At 41.5% G+C, this 22,861-nt stretch overlaps 1 protein-coding gene across 1 annotated transcript in view; it reads right to left on the bottom strand.

Moving 5' to 3' along the window:
* Positions 1–11,245: 11,245 nt before the first annotated feature.
* LOC142596499 (E3 ubiquitin-protein ligase RNF38-like) overlaps positions 11,246–22,861 on the bottom strand; it is a 248,589-nt gene continuing 236,973 nt past the window's right edge. Inside the window, exons 7-12 of the mRNA XM_075725625.1 lie at positions 21,607–21,768; positions 20,378–20,484; positions 18,278–18,362; positions 17,377–17,498; positions 16,159–16,258; positions 11,246–11,308 (exon numbers count right to left, since the gene is read on the bottom strand). Coding sequence (XP_075581740.1) covers positions 11,246–11,308; positions 16,159–16,258; positions 17,377–17,498; positions 18,278–18,362; positions 20,378–20,484; positions 21,607–21,768 — 639 coding nt within the window. The remainder of the gene's footprint in view (positions 11,309–16,158; positions 16,259–17,376; positions 17,499–18,277; positions 18,363–20,377; positions 20,485–21,606; positions 21,769–22,861) is intronic.

Below are 22,861 nucleotides of genomic sequence, written 5' to 3' on the forward strand. Positions count from 1 at the left end.
CTTCTTCCTCCAGCTCCGGGAGGCTTTGCGCTTGCAGACTCTCGTCCTGCTGGGGGACTTCAACCACCCCGACATTTGCTGGAAAAGCAACACGGCGAGCTGTAGGCAATCCAGGAGATGCCTGGAATGCATAGACGACAGCTTCCTAAGCCAGGTAATAGACACACCTACCCGAGGGGACGCGATACTGGATCTGATGGTCACCAATGCAAGTGAGCTCATCAGTGACGTCGAGATTGGAGGCAGCCTGGGGTGCAGTGATCATGCGTTGGTGGAATTCATGATCCTGAGGGACATGGGAAAAGCAAGGAGTACAGTCAGGACCCTAAATTTTAGGAAAGCAAACTTCCAGCTCTTCAAGGAGTTAGTCAGAAGGACCCCCTGGGAAACGGTCCTCAGGGACAGGGGAACAGAACAGAGCTGGCAGATCTTTAAGGACACCTTCCATAGAGGGCAAGAGCTCTCAGTCCCCAAGTGTAAAAAATCAGGCAAGGAAGGGAAGAGACCAGCATGGCTGAGTCGAGACCTGCTGGTCAAACTAAAGAGTAAGAGGGAACTGCACAGGCAGTGGAAGCAGGGACAGGTGTCCTGGGAAGAGTACAGGGAAACGGCCTGGTTGTGTAGGGAGGGGGTCAGGAAGGCCAAGGTGCAGCTGGAGCTGAATTTGGCAAGGGATGTAAAGAATAACAAGAAGGGCTTCTACAGGTACATCAACCAGAAAAGGAAGGTTAAAGAAAGCGTACCCCCCCTTGATGAACAAGAATGCCAACCTAGTATCATAAGACGAGGAGAAGGCTGAGGTACTCAACAATTTCTTTTCCTCGGTCTTCACTGGCAATCTCGCTCCTCACCCCTCCCGAGTCGATGGACCGCAAGATGGGGACCAGGGGGGTAAAGCCCCTCCCACTGTAAGGGAAGATCAGGTTCGAGACCACCTGAGGAGCCTGAATGTACACAAGTCTATGGGACCTGATGAGATACACCCCAGAGTCCTGAGGGAATTGGCTCATGTAGTTGCCAAGCCACTCTCCATGATATTTGAAAAGTCATGGCAGTCAGGTGAAGTCCCTGCTGACTGGAAAAAGGGGAATGCTGTGCCCATTTCTAAAAAGGGAAGAAAGGAGGACCCTGGGAACTATCGACCTGTCAGCCTCACCTCTGTGCCTGGGAAGATCATGGAACAGATCCTCCTAGAAGCTATGCTCAAGCACATGGAGGACAGGGAGGTGATGCTAGACAGCCAGCCAGCACGGCTTCACCAAGGCCAAGTCCTGCCTGACCAACCTAGTGGCTTTCTATGAAGGAGTGGCTGCATCAGTGGACAAGGGAAAAGCAATGGATGTCATCTACTTGGACTTCTGTAAAGCCTTCGACACAGTCCCCCACAACATCCTTCTCTCTAAATTGGAGAGATATGGGTTTGATGGGTGGACTGTTTGGTGGATAAGGAATTGGCTGGATGGTCGCATCCAGAGGGTAGTGGTCAATGTCCAGATGGAGACCGGTGACAAGTGGAGTCCCTCAGGGGTCCGTACTGGGACCGGTGCTATTTAACATCTTCATCAATGACATAGACAGTGAGATCGAGTGCACCCTCAGCAAGTTTGCAGATGACACCACGCTGAGTGGTGCAGTTGACACACAAGGAGGACAAGATGTTATCCAGAGGGACCTGGACAAGCTGGAGAGGTGGGCCTGTGTGAACCTCATGAGGTTCAAGGAGGCCAAGTGCAAGGTCCTGCACCTGGCTTGGGGCAACCCCTGATATCAATACAGGCTGGGGGATGAAGAGATTGAGAGGAGCCCTGCAGAGGAGGACTTGGGGGTAATGGTGGGTGAAAAGCTGGACATGAGCCGGCAATGTGCGCTTGCAGCCCAGAAAGCCAACCGTATCGTGGGCTACATCAAAAGAAGCGTGGCCAGCAGGTCGAGGGAGGTGATTCTGCCTCTCTACTCTGCTCTCACCTGGAGTACTGCGTCCAGCTCTGGGGCCCTCAGCACAGGAAGGACGTGGACCTGTTGGAGTGGGTCCAGAGGAGGGCCACCAAAATGATCAGAGGTCTGGAGCACCGCTCCTGTGAGGCCAGGCTGAGAGAGTTGGGGTTGTTCAGCCTGGAGAAGAGAAGGCTGCGAGGAGACCTTATTGCAACCTTCCAGTACTTAAAGGGGGCCTACAGGAAAGATGGGGAGAATCTTTTTAGCAAGGCCTGTTGTGACAGGACAAGGAATAATGGATTTAAACTAAAGGAGGATAGATTTAGACAGGATATAAGGAAGAAATTTTTCACAATGAGGGTGGTTAAGCACTGGAACAGGTTGCCCAGAGAGGTAGTGGAGGCCCCATCCCTGGAACCATTCAAGGTCAGGTTGGATGGGGCTCTGAGCAACCTGATCTAGTTAAAGCTGTCCCTGCTCACTGCAGGGGGGTTGGGCTAGATGACCTCTAAAGGTCCCTTCCAACCCAAAGCATTCTATGATTCTGTGTTGCTATGATATGACATTGTGCTCAGCAACCACTTATCCCCCGGATATTCAGCCCCCTGAGCTGGAAGACAGAGACGGAGAGCAGAATGGAGCCCCCATAATCCAGGAGGAAGCAGTTAATGACCTGCTACGCCACCTGGACGCTCACATGTCTATGGGGCCAGATGGGATCCACCCGAGAGTACTGAGGGAGCTGGCGGAGGAGCTTACCAAGCCACTCTCCATCATCTATCAGCAGTCCTGGTTAACAGGGGAGGACCCTGATGACTGGAGGCTTGCCAATGTGACACCCATCTACAAGAAGGGCCGGAAGGAGGATCCAGGGAACTACAGGCCTCTCAGCCTGACCTCAGTAAGGGGAAGATTATGGAGCGGTTCATCTTGAGTACACTCAACAGGCATGTGCAGGTCAACCAGGGGATCGGGCTCAGCCAGCATGGGTTCATGAAAGGCAGGTCCTGCTTGACCAACCTGATCTCCTTCTATTACCTGGTGATCTGCCTAGTGGATGAGGGAAATGCTGTGGATGTTATCTACCTGGACTTCAGTAAAGCCTTTGACACAGTCTCCCACAGCATTCTCCTAAGGAAGCTGGTGGCTCATGGCCTGGATGGGCATACTGTTCGCTGGGTAAAAAAACTGGCTGGGTGGCCAGGCCCAGAGAGTTGTGGTGAATGGAGTAAAATCCAGTTGGCGACTGGTCACAAGCAGTGTTCCCCAGGGCTCTGTTTTGGGGCCAGTCTTATTCAATATCTTTATCAACGATCTAGATGAGGGGAACGAGTGCACCCTCAGTAAGTTTGCAGATGACACCCAACTGGGTGGGAGTGTCGATCTGCTTGAGGGTAGGATGGCCCTGCAGAGGGATCTGGATAGGCTGGATTGATGGGTGAGACTCAGTTGTATGAGGTTCAACAAGGCCAAGTGCCAAGTCCTGCACTTGGGTCACAACAACCCCATGCAATGCTACAGGCTTGGGGAAGAGTGGCTGGAAAACTACCTGGCCGAAAAGGGCCTGGGTGTGTTGGTGGACAGCCAGCTGAACATGAGCCAGTAGTGTGCCCAGGTGGCCAAGAAGGCCAACAGCATCCTGGCTTGTATCAGGAATAGTGTGGCCAGCAGGAGCAGGGAGGTGATTGTCCCCCTGTACTCGGCGCTAGTGAGGCCGCACCTGGAATACTGTGTCCAGTTTTGGGCCCCTCACTACAAGAAAGACATTGAGATGCTGGAGCATGTTCAGAGAAGGGCAACAAGGCTGGTGAAGGGTCTAGAGCACAGGCCTTATGAGGAGCGGCTGAGGGAACTGGGATTGTTTAGTCTGGAGAAGAGGACGCTGAGGGGAGACCTTATCGCTCTCTGCAACTACCTGAAAGGAGGTTGTAGTGAGGTGGGGGTTGGTCTCTTCTCCCAAGTAACTAGTGATAGGACAAGAGGAAATGGGCTCAAGTTGCATCAGGGGAGGTTTAGATTGGATATTAGGAAAAATTTCTTCACGGAAAGGGTAGTCAACCATTAGAACAGGCTTCCCAGAGAGGTGGTGGAGTCACCATCCCTGGAAGTGTTCAAAAAATGGGTACATGTGGCACTTTGGGACATGGTTTAGTGGGATGGTGGTGTTGGGTTGATGGTTGGACTGATGATCTTAGAGGTCCTTTCCAACCTTAGTGATTCCAAGTTTTACTTTCATTAAAAAATAATCCATCCACCAAGCCAGGAAACATGAAATTAATTTTTACTCTACCCTTAATTGGTTTAGTGGTGGACTTGGTAGTGTTAGGTTAATGGTTGGACTTGTTGATCTCAAAGGTCTTTTCCAACCTAAATGATTCTATGATTCTATGAAATAACTCTGCCCAGGTTCAGGGCAGGGTATTTCTTACCTCTTGGTTAGTTGTAGTGCAATTAGTGTGAATTAATGAAGTGAACTATAGTCTGAGAATCCGGGGTGAGAGAGAAGTTTTTCTAGCAATAGGAGTCTCCCTACCTCTCCTTTACTATCTTCTCAGGAATACATCCTAGGGAAAAATCCCTGGGCACATCACAGGAGTTTGAGCAAACCCACCTGCCCAGCAGCTGTATGGGGTTAGGGGCTGTCTCCATTTCAGTAGTTAATTTAGAGCATATTCAGTATGAACTGAAATATTAAAAGCAAAGTTTTGGCTGCTTTGCTGAATAAGCGCTGGCTCCCTGGTGGAAGGAGTATCTGAATGTTACTTCAGCCCCTTCCCCCACACTGAACCCCCTTCATCACCGAGTGCTGCTGCTGCAGCAGCCTTTAGCACCTACATTCAAGGTGCGTGTGTGGGTGTCCTGCAGGACAGCAACGAAACTGTCACCTGACCCATCCCTGTGCCTGAATTGTTGTCTCTCTGTGGTGGGTTAACCTTGGCTGGCCACCAGGTACCCACGAAGCCGCTCTATCACTCACCTCCTCAGCAGGACAGGGGGAGAAAATCAGATGAAAATCTTGTGGATCAAGGTAAAGGCAGTTTAATAAAGAAAAGCAAAGGCTGTGCATGGAAGCAAAGAAAAACAAAAAGATTTATTCTCTACTTCCCATCAGTCCTGGTTTTGGCTGGGATAGAGTTAATTTTCTTCCTAGTAGCTGGCATAGTGCTGTGTTTCGGATTGTTTTGGGGGGAGAGAATCGGAAGAGTAAGAGTGAGAAACACTCCTGGGTTGAGATAAGAACAGTTTAATAATTGAAATAAAGTAAAATAGTAATGATAATAATAACAACATAATAATGATAATAATAATAATATACAAAGCAAGTGATGCACAATGCAATTGCTCACCACCCGCCAACCGATACCCAGACAGATCCCGAGCAGCAATCCCTGCTCCCTGGCCAACCCCCCTCCCCCCCCAGTTTATATACTGACCATGACGTCATATGGTATGGAATAGCCCTTTGGTCAGTTTGGATCAACTATTCTGGCTGTGCCCCCTCCCAGTTTCTTGTGCACCTGGCAGAGCATGGGAAGCTGAAAAGTCCTTGACTAGCATAAGCAGTACTTAGCAACAGCTAAAACATCAGTGTGTTATCAGCATTCTTCTCATACTAAATCCAAACCACAGCACTATGCCAGCTACTAGGAAGAAAATTAACTCTATCCCAGCTGAAACCAGGACACACAGGCTGCAGGTGAATATCTGCTCCAGCTCCTGGAGCACACTCTCCTTCTCTGACCCTGGTGTTTTCAGGATTGTTTCTCACACTTTTTCCCCCTCACTCCTCATTGCCATGCAGTGTTTTTCCCTTTCTTAAATATGTTTTCACAGAGGTGCCACCAGCTTCACTGATTTGTTCATCTTTGGCTTCTGGTGGGCCCTTTGCCATGCCGGCTGGAGCTGGCTGTGTCCCGCATGGGGCAGCCCCTGGTTTCTTCTTACAAAGGCCACCCCTGCCGGTACGTGTGTGTGTGTGTGTGTGTCCCCGCTACCCAAATCTTGCCACATAAAGCCAATATACCTTATTTCCCTCTCTTGGAGGTGTCAAGTTGAACATTACATTTTCTTTGCACTGAAAGGTGCAGAGGGAAGCTGCCTAGGGATTAGTTTTCTATTTTTGTCAAAGATCTTCCTGTTGCACAAATACCAGGAGACAACACAAAACATTCCCCTGCTACAATACAAACTGTACAGCTTCATAATCCACCCTGGGGTGAGTTTACAAGAATTGTGTTGCAACCACAAAATATTTTTCTGTTGCTAGGAGTACTGCTTAATTTGGTTCCAGCCTCTTAAGCAAACTGAGGATTTGCCAGTGATTTAGTGATCTAGGCTTAACACAGTAGACCTCACAAGCCATGTAGGCTGCTTACACATCAAGGCAGCGTTTGCAGTATAGGCACTTCTCGGTCTATTTCTGCAGGAAAGGATTCAGCAGGGTGGAGGGTGGGGGAACCTGGTACACAGGCAGCAGCTAAATCATTTAAGGTGTTTTGTTATTTTAGTTTAGGTTCAAGACATACCTGCTAGCATTTACTGCATCTACACCAAGATGTCCTGCTTTCAGAGCTGTGCTGGCACAGGTTCTAATCAAGTCAGTCTTGAACACCCATGAGGCTCTGTCATTGCTGAAACTGGGCAGCCTAGCACCTTAGCTTGTAAAAATATAAGTACTAGTGGCAGTACTGTCCACTTTCCAGTTGATAGCTAATTTTCATTGTGTAAAGGGTAAAATAGTTATCAACCAGGATTATAAAACCAAAAGATATTTAAATAGATCCTCCCATAAAGATCATCTTTAGGAAAACTCCACTAGATCTTCAAATATTATGTACTTTGAGCACAAAAATAATTTCAACAGCAGGAAATTATTAACTGCAGTGTGTGGATGAAATCCTTTAAACAGATTACATCTGAAGGCTCATTTTACATCATCCCACCAACAAAAAAGCAAACAAACAAAACCCTACCCACAGAATGGACTCTCTTCTTTTTATTTTACCACCGGTTTCTGTCTGTGACCCTGAACTAACCAAACTCTATACTTCAGATTTACCTCCTAATTCAGGGATACATTTTTACCTCACACAAAGGCACTGCAAGACATAATACATCTTCACCTAACATACAATGCAAATTATATTTCCAAAACAACCCACCTGCCCCCTGGCACGTTCCTTATCATTCATTTCAGTTGAGTAACATTTGTAGAAAGCTGAACAAGGCTTTAAAAAATGCTATAGTTCAAGAAGTTAAATTGTAAAATAACTATTAAAGACATGACACTGCATTTTTTTTAAATTTCATCTTCCTAGGATCTCTATAAATAAACATGTTAATTAAAACAAATCTACTTGACAGTTAGCAAAGCAGACCCCCCTCAACCCAACTCTGTTACTGGGGTGGAACTATAAGAAAAAATTAAGTTAGAAGGAATCTCTGGAGATCACCTAGTCCACTCCCCTGCTCAAAGGAGATCCATTAGATGAGGAAGCTCAGGGCCTTGTTAAGTGTGGAATCTCCATCTTTAGAGATACTCAAAACCACTTTGTGCTCATGTTTCAATACTCGACCACACTCATGGAAAAAAAATTTCCTTGCATCTAATCAGAATTTCCCACATCGCAGCTTGGGCCCATTGCCTCTTGTCTTTTAACTGTGCACTTCCCCTAGCCAGCTCATCAGTCACCTGCATCAAGAAACTGTCATGAACACACTCCAGAAATCTCCTGGATTGCTTACGCCCAACCATATTACCCTTCCATCTAGAGCTGCATGAAGAAGCACTGAAATATGGAGAGTACTCAAGGCAAGGAATGCATCCCTTTCTAGGAAGAATGAACATGCCAAAATTGTGCAAGTATACATCATATCTTTATTTTTATTATTGAACAACTCTGCACAAAATTGGACACAGAGATTAAAAATAAAAATTAATTGCACTACTTCATAAAGCATTAGTAGTAACTCATAAAAAAGTGCAAGTTTTGTTAAAAATTTATCAAGCTTGCAAATTATTTCATTACAGGTATCTATAATACATATAAAATATGTTAAATGACACAATAAAGTGTGATTTTAAAGAAAATGGTTGACAAAATATGATTCTAACAAAACCCATAAGCTTTGACAGTCATTAACAAACCAAACAAATAGCAAAATGAGGTAACAATGTACCAAAGGAAAGGAAAAAAAAACCCACACAAAACCCACATAGCTCATTTATAGGAGTCTAAATATAACTCAGTCAAAAATGTGTTTTCCAAAAGTAAAACAAAGGTTGGTAAATGCCATTCCAAATATTTCTCAGTTGTTGACACATCTTGTTATCACATTCAAGAACCTTTACAGAAGCCATACACAACAAAATAGTTTACTTTGCACAGTAAGATTTCTGGAAAGAAAATGATAAAATGAGACCTTAGAGATATCTGTAAGCCTTTAAGCCTCTCTCTCTCTCTCTCAGGTCAAAGTTATGTTGAGACCTCTTGCTAAAAAAAACCCCCACACCTAATAAAAAAAAAAAAACCAAACAGGTGTGCCAATATGGTAAACCATTAACATGCCCCCCCCCCTTCCCCGTTGGGTAAATATGGCAGGAAGGCAATGAACATTTAAGTGTCTTGCTGGATTCTGGTACCATCAGGCACCACAACAGGCTGTGACATTAGACACAAATGTGCACAGAACATGGCAGTTAATAGCTGAGCATAAATCCCCTTCTTCTTTGACGGCCACAGTAAAAAAGACTTGGTTGTAGCTGGTCTGATCTGATTCTGAACGTGCGCTGTTTATACACACTAACCACAGGAAGCAAATCTGCACACATCTGCAAGAGTCCCATGCAAACAGAAGTAACATTCCAGAAGAGATCAGCCACAGGAGTGCAACAATTAAATTTGGTATTTTACCAAATTAGATACTCCATCTCCTAAATATTCAGCTGCCTCACAGTGTTTTACTGGCAAAAAAGGGACATTACACACCAAGATTTCTCCAGTTACAGAAAGAAGACTACTTTCCCCTTGGTATTCATGAAGTGTGCCTTGTTCATTTATATCTAGCTTAGAACAAGCGCCTTCTTTCCATGCTTCAAACAAAGTGAATACTGAGTGTAGTAGTGTTTGTTATGGTTAAATCTGTACAGCTAGGGTTGTGTTTTTTTCAGATATATTAGAGACCTTAAGTATTATAAGACATAATGCAGCACACACTTTTTAAAATAACCACATGATTTCATTTGCTAAAAAAATTTTTTTTAAAGTTTACTATAGGTGATTTAATTTTTTGATGTTATTGAGAGGAGTCCATTCTTTAGTGCCTGGGGGAGAGGGGAAATTGTAATACTTTGAAGTTGATATAACTATATTTTTATTTAGCATTCTTAATTATTGACAAGTATGGACAGACTAAAGTTTTGAGTACTATTTGTGTAACTAAAAGACAAGAGCACCTGAAACAAGCAAAAACAATAGCTGTAATTAATTGATTTGTAGAACCTTCAAAGAAGGGCAAGCAGCATAGAAAACAACATTGTCTGAAAATATAACTGATACTCAAGCATAGCAGCATACAGAAGTATCAGAAATGACAAAGAACAAACAAAGCTCGGACTGGCACCAAGTTATAGCAATATTGGTAGTTGTGTCACTTGTACTATTGTAACCAGGTACTGATGCTAAATTTAGGAGAAAACATTTTGACACCAAAAATCACATCCCTTGATTAACTATGGTATGTTTAGATCCAGTTATTTCACTGAAACTTCTTTAAGTTCTTAACAGTCTGAAGTGTTAAAGAAATCAATATTTTTAACTGCACAACTAAAAATATTATTTGAAAGGCAGTCAAATGAAAGTTACCTCTCATTTCACAGCATTATTTGTTCTGGATGGTGTACCAATTTATTCTTCTACAGTGGAACATTCTGGAGACTTGACAGAAAAAGAAATAAGGGAAATTTTTTCATGCCAAGCCTATCAGAAAATACAGAAAGCTAAGCAGCAGCACACTAAGACAACTGCATTCTAGCAGTGAATGACCACCACCAACCCTTTTTGAAGCACAAAAATTGAAAGTTCTACTTCTCTGAAAAAATGTTAAAAATTTTATTTTGTTCATTAAGACACAGGAATAAAATCATATCCTCTTACAAGTTATTTTAATTGTATACAAACTCTCTTGTAAACAAAGAACATAAGTGATTAAAGCCAATGTTTATATAGTAAAGGAGTACATATTTAGCAAGTATAATGGTCAAAGTGAAGAAACTTTGCACACGACTCTCAGCACCTTTTCAGTTTCCTTTTTGGAGGAGGAGCACAAAGTGCAGTATCTTCAAAACTCAAGTCTAATCTGAAATCAACTGAATGTAAATAAAACCCAGCTAGAAGAACTGAGAAGGAGAACAGAAAAGCTTCAACATTAAAGTCACCAATTGGAAGTGTTGATATTGCTGACTGAGTTATGCAATATTGCAACTTTATATCGATAAAATAAGCAGTAAACCTGTCATACTGAAATTTGGAATTCCTATCGTGTGTAAAAACCCAAGGTTACTCACATACTGAGTAATGAGCACACTCTTTAGAGATACACTTAAAAGCCTCCAATAAAGGGGAAGCATAACATCTGTTTGAATAGCAAGTAAAAAAGTCTTTTTTTATGATTAAGTATATTGGGGAGGAAATATTAAATGTCTATAATTGCAGCACCCTCTGCATTCAGTGTGTGACTCCAAACACAAGGAAAGAAACCAGTGTACAGTACTAGTACTGTTTAAATAACATAAGATTATACATTGCAGCATAATTAATACTACATACGTACATTCTTAGTACATGCTGGTATATATGTTCTCAAACACATATACACACCCAGTCACAAGTGCACTTCACGCATCCTTCCCCCCCCCCCCATTCATGCCCACTCACAGTATCTGAAGGTAGATTGCTATGTTGTTCGGAGCTACCACTTTTTATAAAAGCACATGCTAAAAGATCATGTCCACTGTAATCTCACAGCAACACTCGGAATGATCACACAAAAACCAAGAAAAGTTAGTGCACACACAAAATTAAGCTAAAAAACATCTTTGGAGTTCCAATCCCACAGTTAGTATAGGAATCCCACAATTGTGAAGACTAATATTAAGCTTTATAATCGATTAAGTCGCACAGTGCAAAGAAATGTTCATTGACCCTTTTGTGTAAAGGGAATGCTGGAAGCCACATGGGTAAGTTCAATGGATAGTTCATATATACACATGACCAGGAACACCCAAACCAGATTTGTGCTCTTAGATTAGTCATTCTGAATCACGATGCACTTCTGAAGCATCAGCTCTGCAAATTGGGCAGGTACGATTTGCCTGTAAAACCAGAAATAAAAGAAAGCTTAATGCACTGACAAATACACTTGTTAAGGTAACAGTGTCTGCAACTCAGAAAAAAAATGAAATTGCCACTAGCAGAGTACCCAAAAGGGACAAAGAAAAAAAAAAAGATAAACCCAGAATGTACCCATTTTCTGTTTCTTTACAGTATGTGAAAATGACCTAAAAGTTTTGTAAACTCAAAAGAAAAATACAGTGGGCAGAGAAACCCACCATCACTAGAGAAGCAAGACAGAGGTGGAAAAAAGTGCCCTATATTAGGGCATCCTAGTCTTACTAGCTCTTTGTCATGAATCACAGCTTTTTAGGCTCTCACTACCCTGTTATCACAGGAGAAGAGCAGAAGTCTATCATGCAGGCTTGGCCAAAGCTTGAAAGCTGAGCAGAGGGGGAAAAAGAAAAGGGTTTTTAGTAACAGACAGGCTGCACAGCATCTCTGGACCCCTGTTTGACTACTTGTTCTTGTGTATTTAATGAAATTAATTCCCCTTCGCATCTTAACATAACTGGTGTAAAGATGAATTAGGTGCACATAATGCATCATAGGCTGCAATGTGTATCTTCTCTTAACTTGCTATTCCTTCAGGCAAGATAACTTTCTGCAACATAAGAGCTGCACAATGAACTGAAATGATCATAAGAAACACTTAATAGAAATTTTCTAGCTGAAGTGAACCACATTTAGAAGAAAAGGATTTACAGCCTGAGCCTTCAGGGTGAATACAGGTCATGTTTTCAAGTTTTTCGTTGGAACTATGACTAAATCCTGCTTTAAAAAGAAAAGATTTCTCATGTATTCCTTTGACTCGAGGAATTAGGATATCCATAAACAATCAGATATTGTGAAACATGACAAAATTGAGAGTTGAAAAGACTGACAAGCAAAAAGGATAATCTCTTTCTTGTTAATCTTGTCCCATTCACTGTTTAACCTCTCTTTCATGAGTCTTCAGCCTTATTTAACATGGATTTTTTTCTCACTGTAGTCTAATATATAGGCACATAATTCAGTATAAAATAGGTTTTCCCCTGGCTATCTCATATTGCCTGAAAAAGTGTTTCTATGTAGGGTTTTATAACTATAGGACAGGTAAAAATACAAATTTCATATGTAGACAAGTCAAAGTTTGCTTTGATGCCTTCTATTGTTGCATCACCACCTTGTAATGGAATAGTAATTTTTACTAAAATTTGCCAATGATAATGTGTTCCCTTACACAGTTTATCAACATGGGATGTGAATTTAAAGTGCAAAAGTTATTTTACCCCACTTCCTAAACACAGTCTAAAACTTTGTGTTGACACAGTGTAACTGTACGCCCTTTAGGCTCAGATTACACAAATCTTTCATTTAAAGAGAAACCTGCCTAGTTTACACTGTTATGCTGATGTGTTTTTTCTAAAGTCAGTCATCCTTTAGCCAATACTAGTGTTAGAAGTCAGCAATTTCCAAGCTTGGTTAGAAGCATCAGCACAAAATTGCCTCGCAAATACTACAGTTCACTTCAGATTACTAAAAAAAAGAATGCCCCAAAACTGGTTTTTTCCCCATTTTACTGATCTCTAAGGGCTATCTTCACTACCCTTTGATTGCCAATTGAAAGTGCTTAATGTAACATAAGAACTGCCATACTGAGTCCAACCAAAGCTTCATTTAACCAAATACTCTGAATTGAACAGTGACCAACAGCAGGTGCATAAGAGCGACCATACATGATATTTCCCTGATACATTCCCCTACCTTCCAGCAGTCTGTGCGTCAAGCACTTTTTGAGCCAGATGCAATGTCTTTGCATCAACAACCCTGGGAGGAATTCTTTTTTCAAAAACTTATCATAGAATCATAGAATCGTTTAGGTTGGAAAAGACCTTTAAGATCATCCAGTCCAACCATTAACCTACACTACCAAGTCTACTCTAAGCCAATCAAGGGTAGACTAGACTAAACCATGTCCCAAAGTGCCACGTCTACCCGTTTTTTGAACACTTCCAGGGATGGTGACTCCACCACCTCTCTGGGCAGCCTGTTCCAATTCTTGACTACCCTCTCCATAAAGAAATTTTTCCTAATTTCCAACCTAAACCTCCCCTGGCACAGCTTAAGCCCATTTCCTCTCATCCTATCACTAACTACCTGGGAGAAGAGACCAACACCCACCTCGCTACAACCTCCTTTCAGGTAGTTGTAGAGAGCGATAAGGTCTCCCCTCAGCCTCCTCTTCTCCAGGCTAAACAATCCCAGTTCCCTCAGCCGCTCCTCATAAGACCTGTGCTCCAGACCCTTCACCAGCCTTGTTGCCCTTCTCTGAACACGCTCCAGCACCTCAATGTCTTTCTTGTAGTGAGGGGCCCAAAACTGGACACAGTATTCCAGGCGCGGCCTCACCAGCGCTGAGTACAGGGGAACAATCACCTCCCTGCTCCTGCTGGCCACAGCATTCCTGATACAAGCCAGGATGCTGTTGGCCTTCTTGGCCACCTGGGCACACTGCTGGCTCATGTTCAGCTGGCTGTCTACCACACCCCCAGGTCCTTTTCGGCCAGGCAGCTTTCCAGCCACAACCAGCCACTTATCAACCTTCCAGCCACTTATCAACCTTCACAGAATTTCAGCGTCCACCATGTCATGGGGTGCATGACACCCAGTGGTCTTAGTTCTCATTTCAGAAGAGGGAGCAAGTTATTGTTCCTTGTTTACCTTCTCTCCATGCCACACACAGAATCATAGAATCATAGAATATCTCAAGTTGGAAGGGACCCATAAGGATCATCGAGTCCAACTCCCTGCTCCTCGCAGGACTACCTAAAACTAAGCCGTATGACTGAGTGTCATCCAGATGCTCCTTGAACTTAGACAGGCTTGGTGCCATGACCACTTCCCTGGGGGGCCTGTTCCAGTGACCGACCACCCCTCTCAGTGAAGAACCTTTTCCTTAGGTCCAATCTGAACTTCCCCTGATGCAGCTTTATTCCATTTCCACGAGTCCTATCGCGGGTCACCAGAGAGAGGAGATCAGCACCTCCCCCTCTGCTGCCCCCCTTGAGGAAGTTGTAGACTGCAATGAGGTCAGACCTCAGCCTTCTCTTCTCCAAGCTGAACAAACCAAGTGACCTCAGCCACTCCTTGTAAGTCTTGCCCTTGAGACCTTTCACCATCTTGGTTGCCCTCCTCTGGACACACTCTGATAGTTTGATGTCCTTCTTATATTGAGGTGCCCAAAACTGCACGCAGTACTCAAGGTGGGGCTGTACCAGTGCAGTGTAGAGTGGGACAATCACCTCCCTCGACTGGCTAGCTATGCTGTGCTTGATGCACCCCAGGAACACAGTTTGGCCTTTTGGCTGCCAGGGCACACTGTTGACTCATATTCAACTTGCCATCCACCCAAACCCCCAGATCTCTTTTCACGGGGCTGCTCTCCAGCCTCTCGTCCCCCAATTTGTACATATAACCAGGATTACCCTGTCCCAGCTGGAGAATCCGGCACTTACTCTTGACACAACTAAGCTTTATGCAATTATATGGTTTAACAAGTCCAGTGTGGAAACATGCTTCAGCCTTGCCCCAGACTGTATAAAACAGTCTAAATAAATATCTATGAATGTTAACATGCTTTAAAAAATATATTTCAAGCTAGAACAACTAGATGTTTACAATCATCTTGTTGGTTCTCAGACATGTTCTCCTACAGTATTCTGAACCCAAGCACATATTTCATTCAAATAAGTTCTATTGAGGAAAAAAAAAAAAAGCGGTGTTGTGGAAACATTTACACCAGTCCTAGATTCTGTAAAAGCTTTAGAATATATTGGGTGCTCTAACCCAAAGTTGTTTTCAGGTTCCTTTTTTTTTTTTTTTAATCCTATCATTATTCATGATGCTTCATTAGCAAAAAAACTACTGACAATATCAAATCCAATACTTCACTTTATGCACAGGATATTCTACTGTATGCATGAGGCAGTCATTTCCTTGACTTTATAAAGCCTAGAAATTATAGGACTTTATCCAAGTAAAAAATGTATATTCTCTACAGGAATGCATTTGTCAGTAAAGCATGAGAAATTTTTTATTTTTAAAATATATCTTAAAATGATGTAACATAAGATTGCATTTATAATTCTCTAGGAAATGTTTGACATGCTTCTTTCACATAGGACTGTGAAATATTTGATATTGCAACACAGAGTACAGACAGATTAAAGTAAATCTGAATAGAATTTTTAAAAAAGTGAGACAAGAAAGGAATGAATACCTTATGAAAGGAATGAATACCTTCTTAGCAGTAGGTCTGCATAACACAGCTTGTACAGATGTCTCCCTATATATCATCTTCTACACTGTATTCCTATCTTTCTCACCTTCTGTACCAGTGCTGTTCTATTCTTGTTTTGAAAGAATATCTCATAGCATGCATAAAGCCATAATTTCATGCTAAGTCTGTTTTTTTTAAATATCGCTCAATCATGCCTTATAAGAATAGATACTTTTTTATTTGCCCCATGAATTCAAATTCATATTGATAAGAGGGGTTCTTATAGGAGCGCTTTCTACGAGTGAAGATCATTCTCCTCATATTCCTTTTAAAATGACCCTATTCCAATTATTATTACAAAGAAATATCTTTTGTTAATCACTAAAAAAGAATATTTCTATAGTGTAAGGAGACAAAAAAAGATAAATTCAGCTTGTGCCCTTTTTTGTTACTTCAAAGCCTAAATATTAAAAATGAGAAACAAGAGATGAAATGCAGTAGAAAACTAAAGAAAAAATGAAACTACAAACTAGGACATTATAAATTGCATCCAACACAGATTTTATTTACCTTAAGCCATTTATCAACACACTTGGCATGAAACTCGTGGTTACAGGGTAAGACTCTAAGTAGCTGCCTTGCCTCAAAGTCACACATACACACTACACACCTGAAAAAAAGACAGCAAATATCTATAAACTTTCCCATTTAGTAACAATAATTTATATTCTATAGGCAACTTATAAGGTGTGTCTGCAAAAGGTTTTTTTTCTTTTTTAAATCACTGGAGTATCTACAGTGATCAAACTTTTGTGGGTATAGATCTCTAGTGGACCAGTATAAAATGAGAATTGCTTTTGTTTTGTTCACCATGGTTTCAAATCCCAAAGCAGACAAGGGCTCAAACTCATACCCATGGGAGTTCATCTCAAGCAGTAAATAGATTGTATTACCATAATTCAAAATACTGGAGTTCATGCCTGCTGATATAAACAGGCAGTGCAAACCCTATAGCATATTTCTTTCAGTTTTAACTTCAATTTTAGCTATATTAAAATAAAAAGCAGAAAACGTGCTTTGAGTATTTCTCAAAACCATAACTGATTAAAGATCACACACATATTTACTATGAAAAATTTGTCATTAAATTACATTTATTTTCTGTTGTAAATGTTTTATAAACACATTTCTTCCCCAGGGACATCATCAACTTAAGTTCTCTGGTATTTTTATTTTTCTTATTCCCTACTATGTTAAAAATAACATTGAAGATTGCTCTAAGTGGAAGATGAGAGAAAAAAACTCTTCTGTTCAATTTCAAACATTTGACAGCACTGTATATCACTTTCACTGCCTCCCACCTATAGCTCATTTCTCTGTTACATAGATCTTTCAAACAGAATTAGTCTTAAAAATAAGAAAATATAACCGTAAACCTGAAAGACTGTCAAAAGCTCTTCCAGGAGCACTTGAAAATTTAGTAATTGAAAAATATTTCAATATAGGCTGAATTCCAAGTTGATGATGACCATTTAATATCTAGTATGACAAACAAAAATTTGGAAAACTTTCTAAAAATACTGAATAACTAAATTTGAACATCTAACTGAAGTGAGACTGTGTAGAATTTTAAAGCTAAGATAAATGATATCTGATTTGAAAAATGGTTTAAGAAAATTTATCTTTTTTATTTGAGTGCTTTTAGAGCACTTGTGTTACAGTATTTGCCTAGTTGAGGCTGTAACCTAAAGGAATGGAAGTATGTAAATTTGAGATAGATGTACTTACAATGTCTGTTCTGATTGATGATTGCTTGGATTGAACCTGTAAGATGGAAGCTGTTCAATGTCTGCCTTTGTCAGTCCTCGAGGTTTGGCTTCTCCTAGACGTTCTGCCAAATTCAGCAGTGCCTACGAAACAAGGAATTTGGACTTTTTAACATTCATTGCGCAAACAAGCTCCAGCTCTACCAGAAGTGATTTCTTCTGCCATGTCACTATCCCACCAGGTAGCACAACCTACCTCTCCATCAAGACACGCTTAGTCTTGCTTCTCTCTCTCTACAACTGCGAGCACTACGGAAAGATGTCTTTCAAAGTTTGATCACTGATGAATCCTTCTGAACTGCATAAGATAGTATCTTTGGGATTTCCAAATATCCATGACCTAACTGTTAATCACTCCTGCAGCTGTATTCACAGCTTGATAGATGTTTTGCTTTGGAAGTGAACCCTCTCCCCCCATCCCCCACACAGTAGTGTGAGTAACCAGAAGAAAATGTTGACAAACTTGCTTTCTAGGAATATGCAATGAGCCTAGCTCTATGTGGCCAAGAGTTTAAAGGGACAACTTTTGACTCCCATTCCATTTCTTGGGCTAGCTGAATTGAGGCATCGATATTTTATGCTGAACCTTTGGAAACCAAAGCTTGACACTGAATTGAATAGAGACACTTTCTAATTAAATTTTGTACTTGTTCATACAGGTAGAACACTGTACCTAAGTGTTCCTCATGTAAATAATTTCTGCTCCCTCATGAATCTCATGAAATAATTTCTGCTCCCTCATGAGTCTCCAGGAAAGCATCAGTATCAACTTGACAGAGAACTGAAGCACAGAAGTTGAGAGATTTGATGAAAGATGCAGAGTTAACCTCTGCTCCTCATGAATTTGTACTTTACACACCAACCTCGTAGTTTTCCACCTCTCCATCTTCCACATCCAACTCAAAACTGAAAGCTGGTCCAACTGCAGGTGGCACTGGAAGCACTGATCTGCCAGAAGAACAAGCAACAGTAAGACTCAACATCTTCCTGAAGGAAAGCATGCTAACATATGGCAGAGGTAGAGTTATGTTATTGAACCGTCTTAAATCAACAAATTCTAAGAATCAGTAAAAAGGTTAAATTAGAAATTAAGAATTAAAATTCAAAGTAAAGGAGTCAAAGGAAAGCTAATTGCGTCACTTCTTGATTTTGCATTTTTAAATTGCATGTATATTGCTATGACAACTCATACTTACAGTAAGGCTCAGTGTTATTACAGAAATTAATCTCTTGATAGCCTGCATCACAGAGTTAATATTAATATTGAACAGAGTTTCTGGTTTTAAATTTGACTTATTTAAATAGATAGAATTTCAACAAAGATAAATAGCCCAAGTTCACTTAGCTCCCCAATAGAAAAGCATTCAAGCACTCAAATAGAATAGACTAGACTAGACTAGACTATTTTTTCAGTTGGAAGGGACCTACAACAATCATCTAGTCCAACTGCCTGACCAGTTCAGGGCTGACCAAAACTTAAAGCATCTTATTAAGGGCATTGTCCAAATGCCTCTTAAACACTGACAGGCATGGGGCATCGACGACCTCTCTAGGAAACCTGTTCCAGTGTTTGACCACCCTCTCGGTAAAGAAATGCTTCCTAATTCAAGTCTGAACCTCCCCTGACGCAGCTTGGAACCATTCCCACATGTCCTGTCACAGGATACCAGGGAGAAGAGATCAGCACTTCCCTCTCCACTTCCCCTCCTCAGGAAGCTGTAGAGAGCAATGAGGTTGCCCCTCAGTCTCCTTTTCGATAATACATATAACAAAGACAACTACAATATAGTATTGGGCCAACTTCCACATTGACAGCAGACCCAACTATATGTTCCCATATAACATGGATTTGGCCAGAGAAGAACCTCTTCAGATATAAAGGCAAGAGCCCGCCATTTTTCTGTTTTTTCTTTTAAGTTAAAAAAGCATCTCCATCCCAAGATAGTAATATGGGTCAAAGTTTAATGCGCAACCACAGAAATAAAAAAATCCACAGCACTATAAATGTCATCTAATTAAATTAATCAGGAGTCATTGTGACACACTGTCCCTGAGTAGACAGGCAAGCGGCTACAACATCAGAGCAGACTTTGTCAGAATGCACCATGAAAAGTTTAACTTCACTGAATCATATATCCTGGTGCTATTTTGATGCAAGTCAAACTGCGGAGTCAGAAACTATAGATGTTGTGGCAAAACAACAAATGACAAAGTTGGGTTATTTCCCTGTCAATGACACCTTTAAATAAATCCTCGTTTTCTAAGCATTTTGTATTAATTACAAAAATGGAACCTACAAAGAACAATAAATTCCATGTCGCACATCTAAACTACAGCAGACAGGATGTTCATTAAAAGGTTACTGATAATCCCTTAATGTTACTTCTCCCATCCCTTCTCTTCCAGAAATGGTTAATCAGGTGCAGAAGTTCAAAAGCTGTAACAGATTATCAGTTCAGAAGAAAGAAAACCCCACAAACCGAAAAACACACCCATACCCAGAAGGCTCCCCTCATTATGTTTCAGTAATTAATTAAGAGTAAATTGATTTGCCTGGCTGGGTTGGTTTTTTTTTTGTAAGGACTGTTAGTTCTTTATCCTACATAAGTAGGCTTTAGGATGTAACCATGGGTATAACTCATAACTATTATCCAAGAATCAAGTGTAACCATTCTACATTGAACATCTTTAAGGAGATTTCAACAGAAAGAAGAGGCATAGCAGATCCCAAAACTACATTATCATCAAACTGTTCACTTGTACTTGTTTTTTCCTGGCTCAGGCATGTATGCTGTTCAAATAGACTGGAAACTTTAAATATAACTACAAGTTTTCTTATTCCTTGGGATTGTCTGAACTGTCTGTATCCTGTGGTAGAGCCCAAACATAAAAAATCATTGAGGGGATCAACTAGCTTACAGAGTTATTTAGCAGTCTACAAGTACAATGTGCTTTGGACTTACAGCACATATGGTAATAGGTTGGGATGGTACGAGTGTGGTGGTATTGGTTGCTGTGATCGGTATCTACTGCGCCCTGTGAGTCTTCGAGGCATAAAAGGTGGGTAAGGCTGTAAAAAGGAAGAAAATCTTCAATATTTTCTTGTCTTATTTAATAATGAAATTAAATGAAAAGTGAATGTTGAAATACGTTTTAAATAAGGCATTATCAAAAAAAATCCAGCCCTGTCCAAGCCAAAAAATACCAGCCTTTTCAAACAATTGTTTTGACCAACAAATCTCATCGGTAATATGCAATTATACTATTCTGCAGGAAAAAAAGTAACAATGCTAACCAGAAACCCATGCAAGCTAGCTAATAAGCATTTTGTAAGGCTTAGCCTATATACGGGCTAGTTTGGACAGGCAGGACTTGAATTGGAGAACATGCTGCAAACCAAAAGCTGAGGGCTTTCGACCTGGTGCAATGCACTGGCTTGTGCAGCTGGTTGGGTAGGAGTGAGACATATAAACAACATATATACAGAAGTTCTTTCGCTGGTATAAGCCAAATATCCATTAGGGGGCACTGCCAGGATGCTCCACAGCAAACCCACTCTAAATAAAGAGCAAGGTTTAAAATTAATAAATAAAGAAATCACATTCAGAGTTGGGCTCAATTGCATTCACTTTTGGAAGGAGGGGCTGTAGCCTTTCAACTGCATACAGATATAGTGCCTAAAGAGACATTCAAGTTTACAGCTTCAACACATTCTTTCCATAGGAGAAAAAGACTATTTTCCTGTTTCGATTTGCATGCAAAGCTCTTTAGTTTACTTACATAAGTCCTCAGTATGACTGTTTAAAACATCTTGCACTGTCTACTAAAATGGGAGCAGGTAAAGAATTTCTAAAAATACTCAATAGTGAAAAAAAAATGTTAGCAGATTTTTAGAACCAAAATTCACACACCACTACTGAAATGATATTCAGAGGCCTTGAGACATTTACTTTTATGAAAAAAGATCGCTCAAAGATTTTGTTAGCATGTTTTCATTCTTCCAAGTTTGAGCCCTCAGACTATATGAAGTCTAACTGTAAAAACCAACCACCCTGACTTTCCACAGCTGCAGCCACTAATGAAATTCAATTGCAAAAATGCCATTTTTCAATAAAATGGTTATAACATAGAGCAAAGATCAAGAACTTGAGCTCAGCATGCATGAGGATGTAGTACAAAAAGCAATACTTACAACTCCAAATGAAACCTCTTGGTGTAAAGGATCATGGGTTAAGAATTGGATAGGAGCTGAGGAAGTCAGTGTTGGTGGATGAGTTGATGGAGGGTAGGTAAAGCTTCCTACAGGAAGATGTTCTCCAAGCAGTTCTACTTCATTCTCTATCCTTTGAAGTGGCTAAAAGAAACACAGGGTTTGTTGTATTAATAGAAAACCAGTTTTTAAAATTTATTTTTTAATACCAAAACACCACAACTCCAATTATATGTTCTGAGGAGTTGTGGAAAATTTATGGAGTTGTACTGGGTATATGTGGCAAGGTTTTGGTAGTGGGGGGGGGGCTGCAGGGGTAGCCTCTGTGGAAAGAGGTAAGGGGCTGCCTTGTGCCAGGCACAGCTGGTTCCAGCTGGTTCGGCAATGGATCCACCGCAGGCCAAAGCTGAGACAATCAGCAGTGTTGGTGGTGCCTCTGTGAAAAACTATTTAAGAAAGGGCAAAAAAAAAGCTGGATGGAGAGTAGGAGGGAACAAAAAAGAGTGAGAAACAGCAGAGGGAACACCATGGTCAGAGAAGAAGGATGAGGAGGAGGTGCTCCATGGCACCAGAGCAGATATTCCCTGCAGCCCATGGAGGACCCACTCTGGAACAGATTGATATTTCCCAAAGGAACTGTGTCCCATTGAGAATCCATGCCAGAGCAGATTTTCCTGATAGGACTGCAGCTCATGGAAGAACCCACACTAGAGCAGATTTTCCTGATGGACTGCAGCCCATGAAGAACCCACGCCGGAGCAGAGGAAAGGTGTGAAAAGGAAGGTGCAGCAGAGAATGACTGCTATATACTGACCATAATCCCCCACCCCTCCTCCCTCTTGTGCTGCTTGGGCGGGGAGAGGAATCTGGAGGAGGAGAAGAACTACTAGCAGTGGATGAGGATTGAGTCAGGGATTGATTACTTGAGAGACCTTGACCCATACAAGTCCATGGGACCAGATGGACTACATCCAAAGGTGCTGAGAGAACTGGCCAATGTCCTTGCAAGGCTGCTCTCTATCATCTTTAAAAGGTTTTGGAGATCAGGGGGAGATCCCTGACAACTGGAGAAAGGTAAACATTGCATTCATCAACAAAAAAGGCCAAAAGGACAATCTGGGAAACTGCAGGCCAGTCGACCTTACTTCAGTCCCTGGGAAAATCACGGAGTGAGTCCTCTTGGAACATATTTCTGGGCACATGGAAGAGGGAACAGTCAGCATGGCTATACCAAGGG

This window comes from Pelecanus crispus, chromosome W, assembly GCF_030463565.1.
Source record: "Pelecanus crispus isolate bPelCri1 chromosome W, bPelCri1.pri, whole genome shotgun sequence".
In the NCBI taxonomy this organism is placed as follows: Eukaryota; Metazoa; Chordata; class Aves; order Pelecaniformes; family Pelecanidae; genus Pelecanus; species Pelecanus crispus.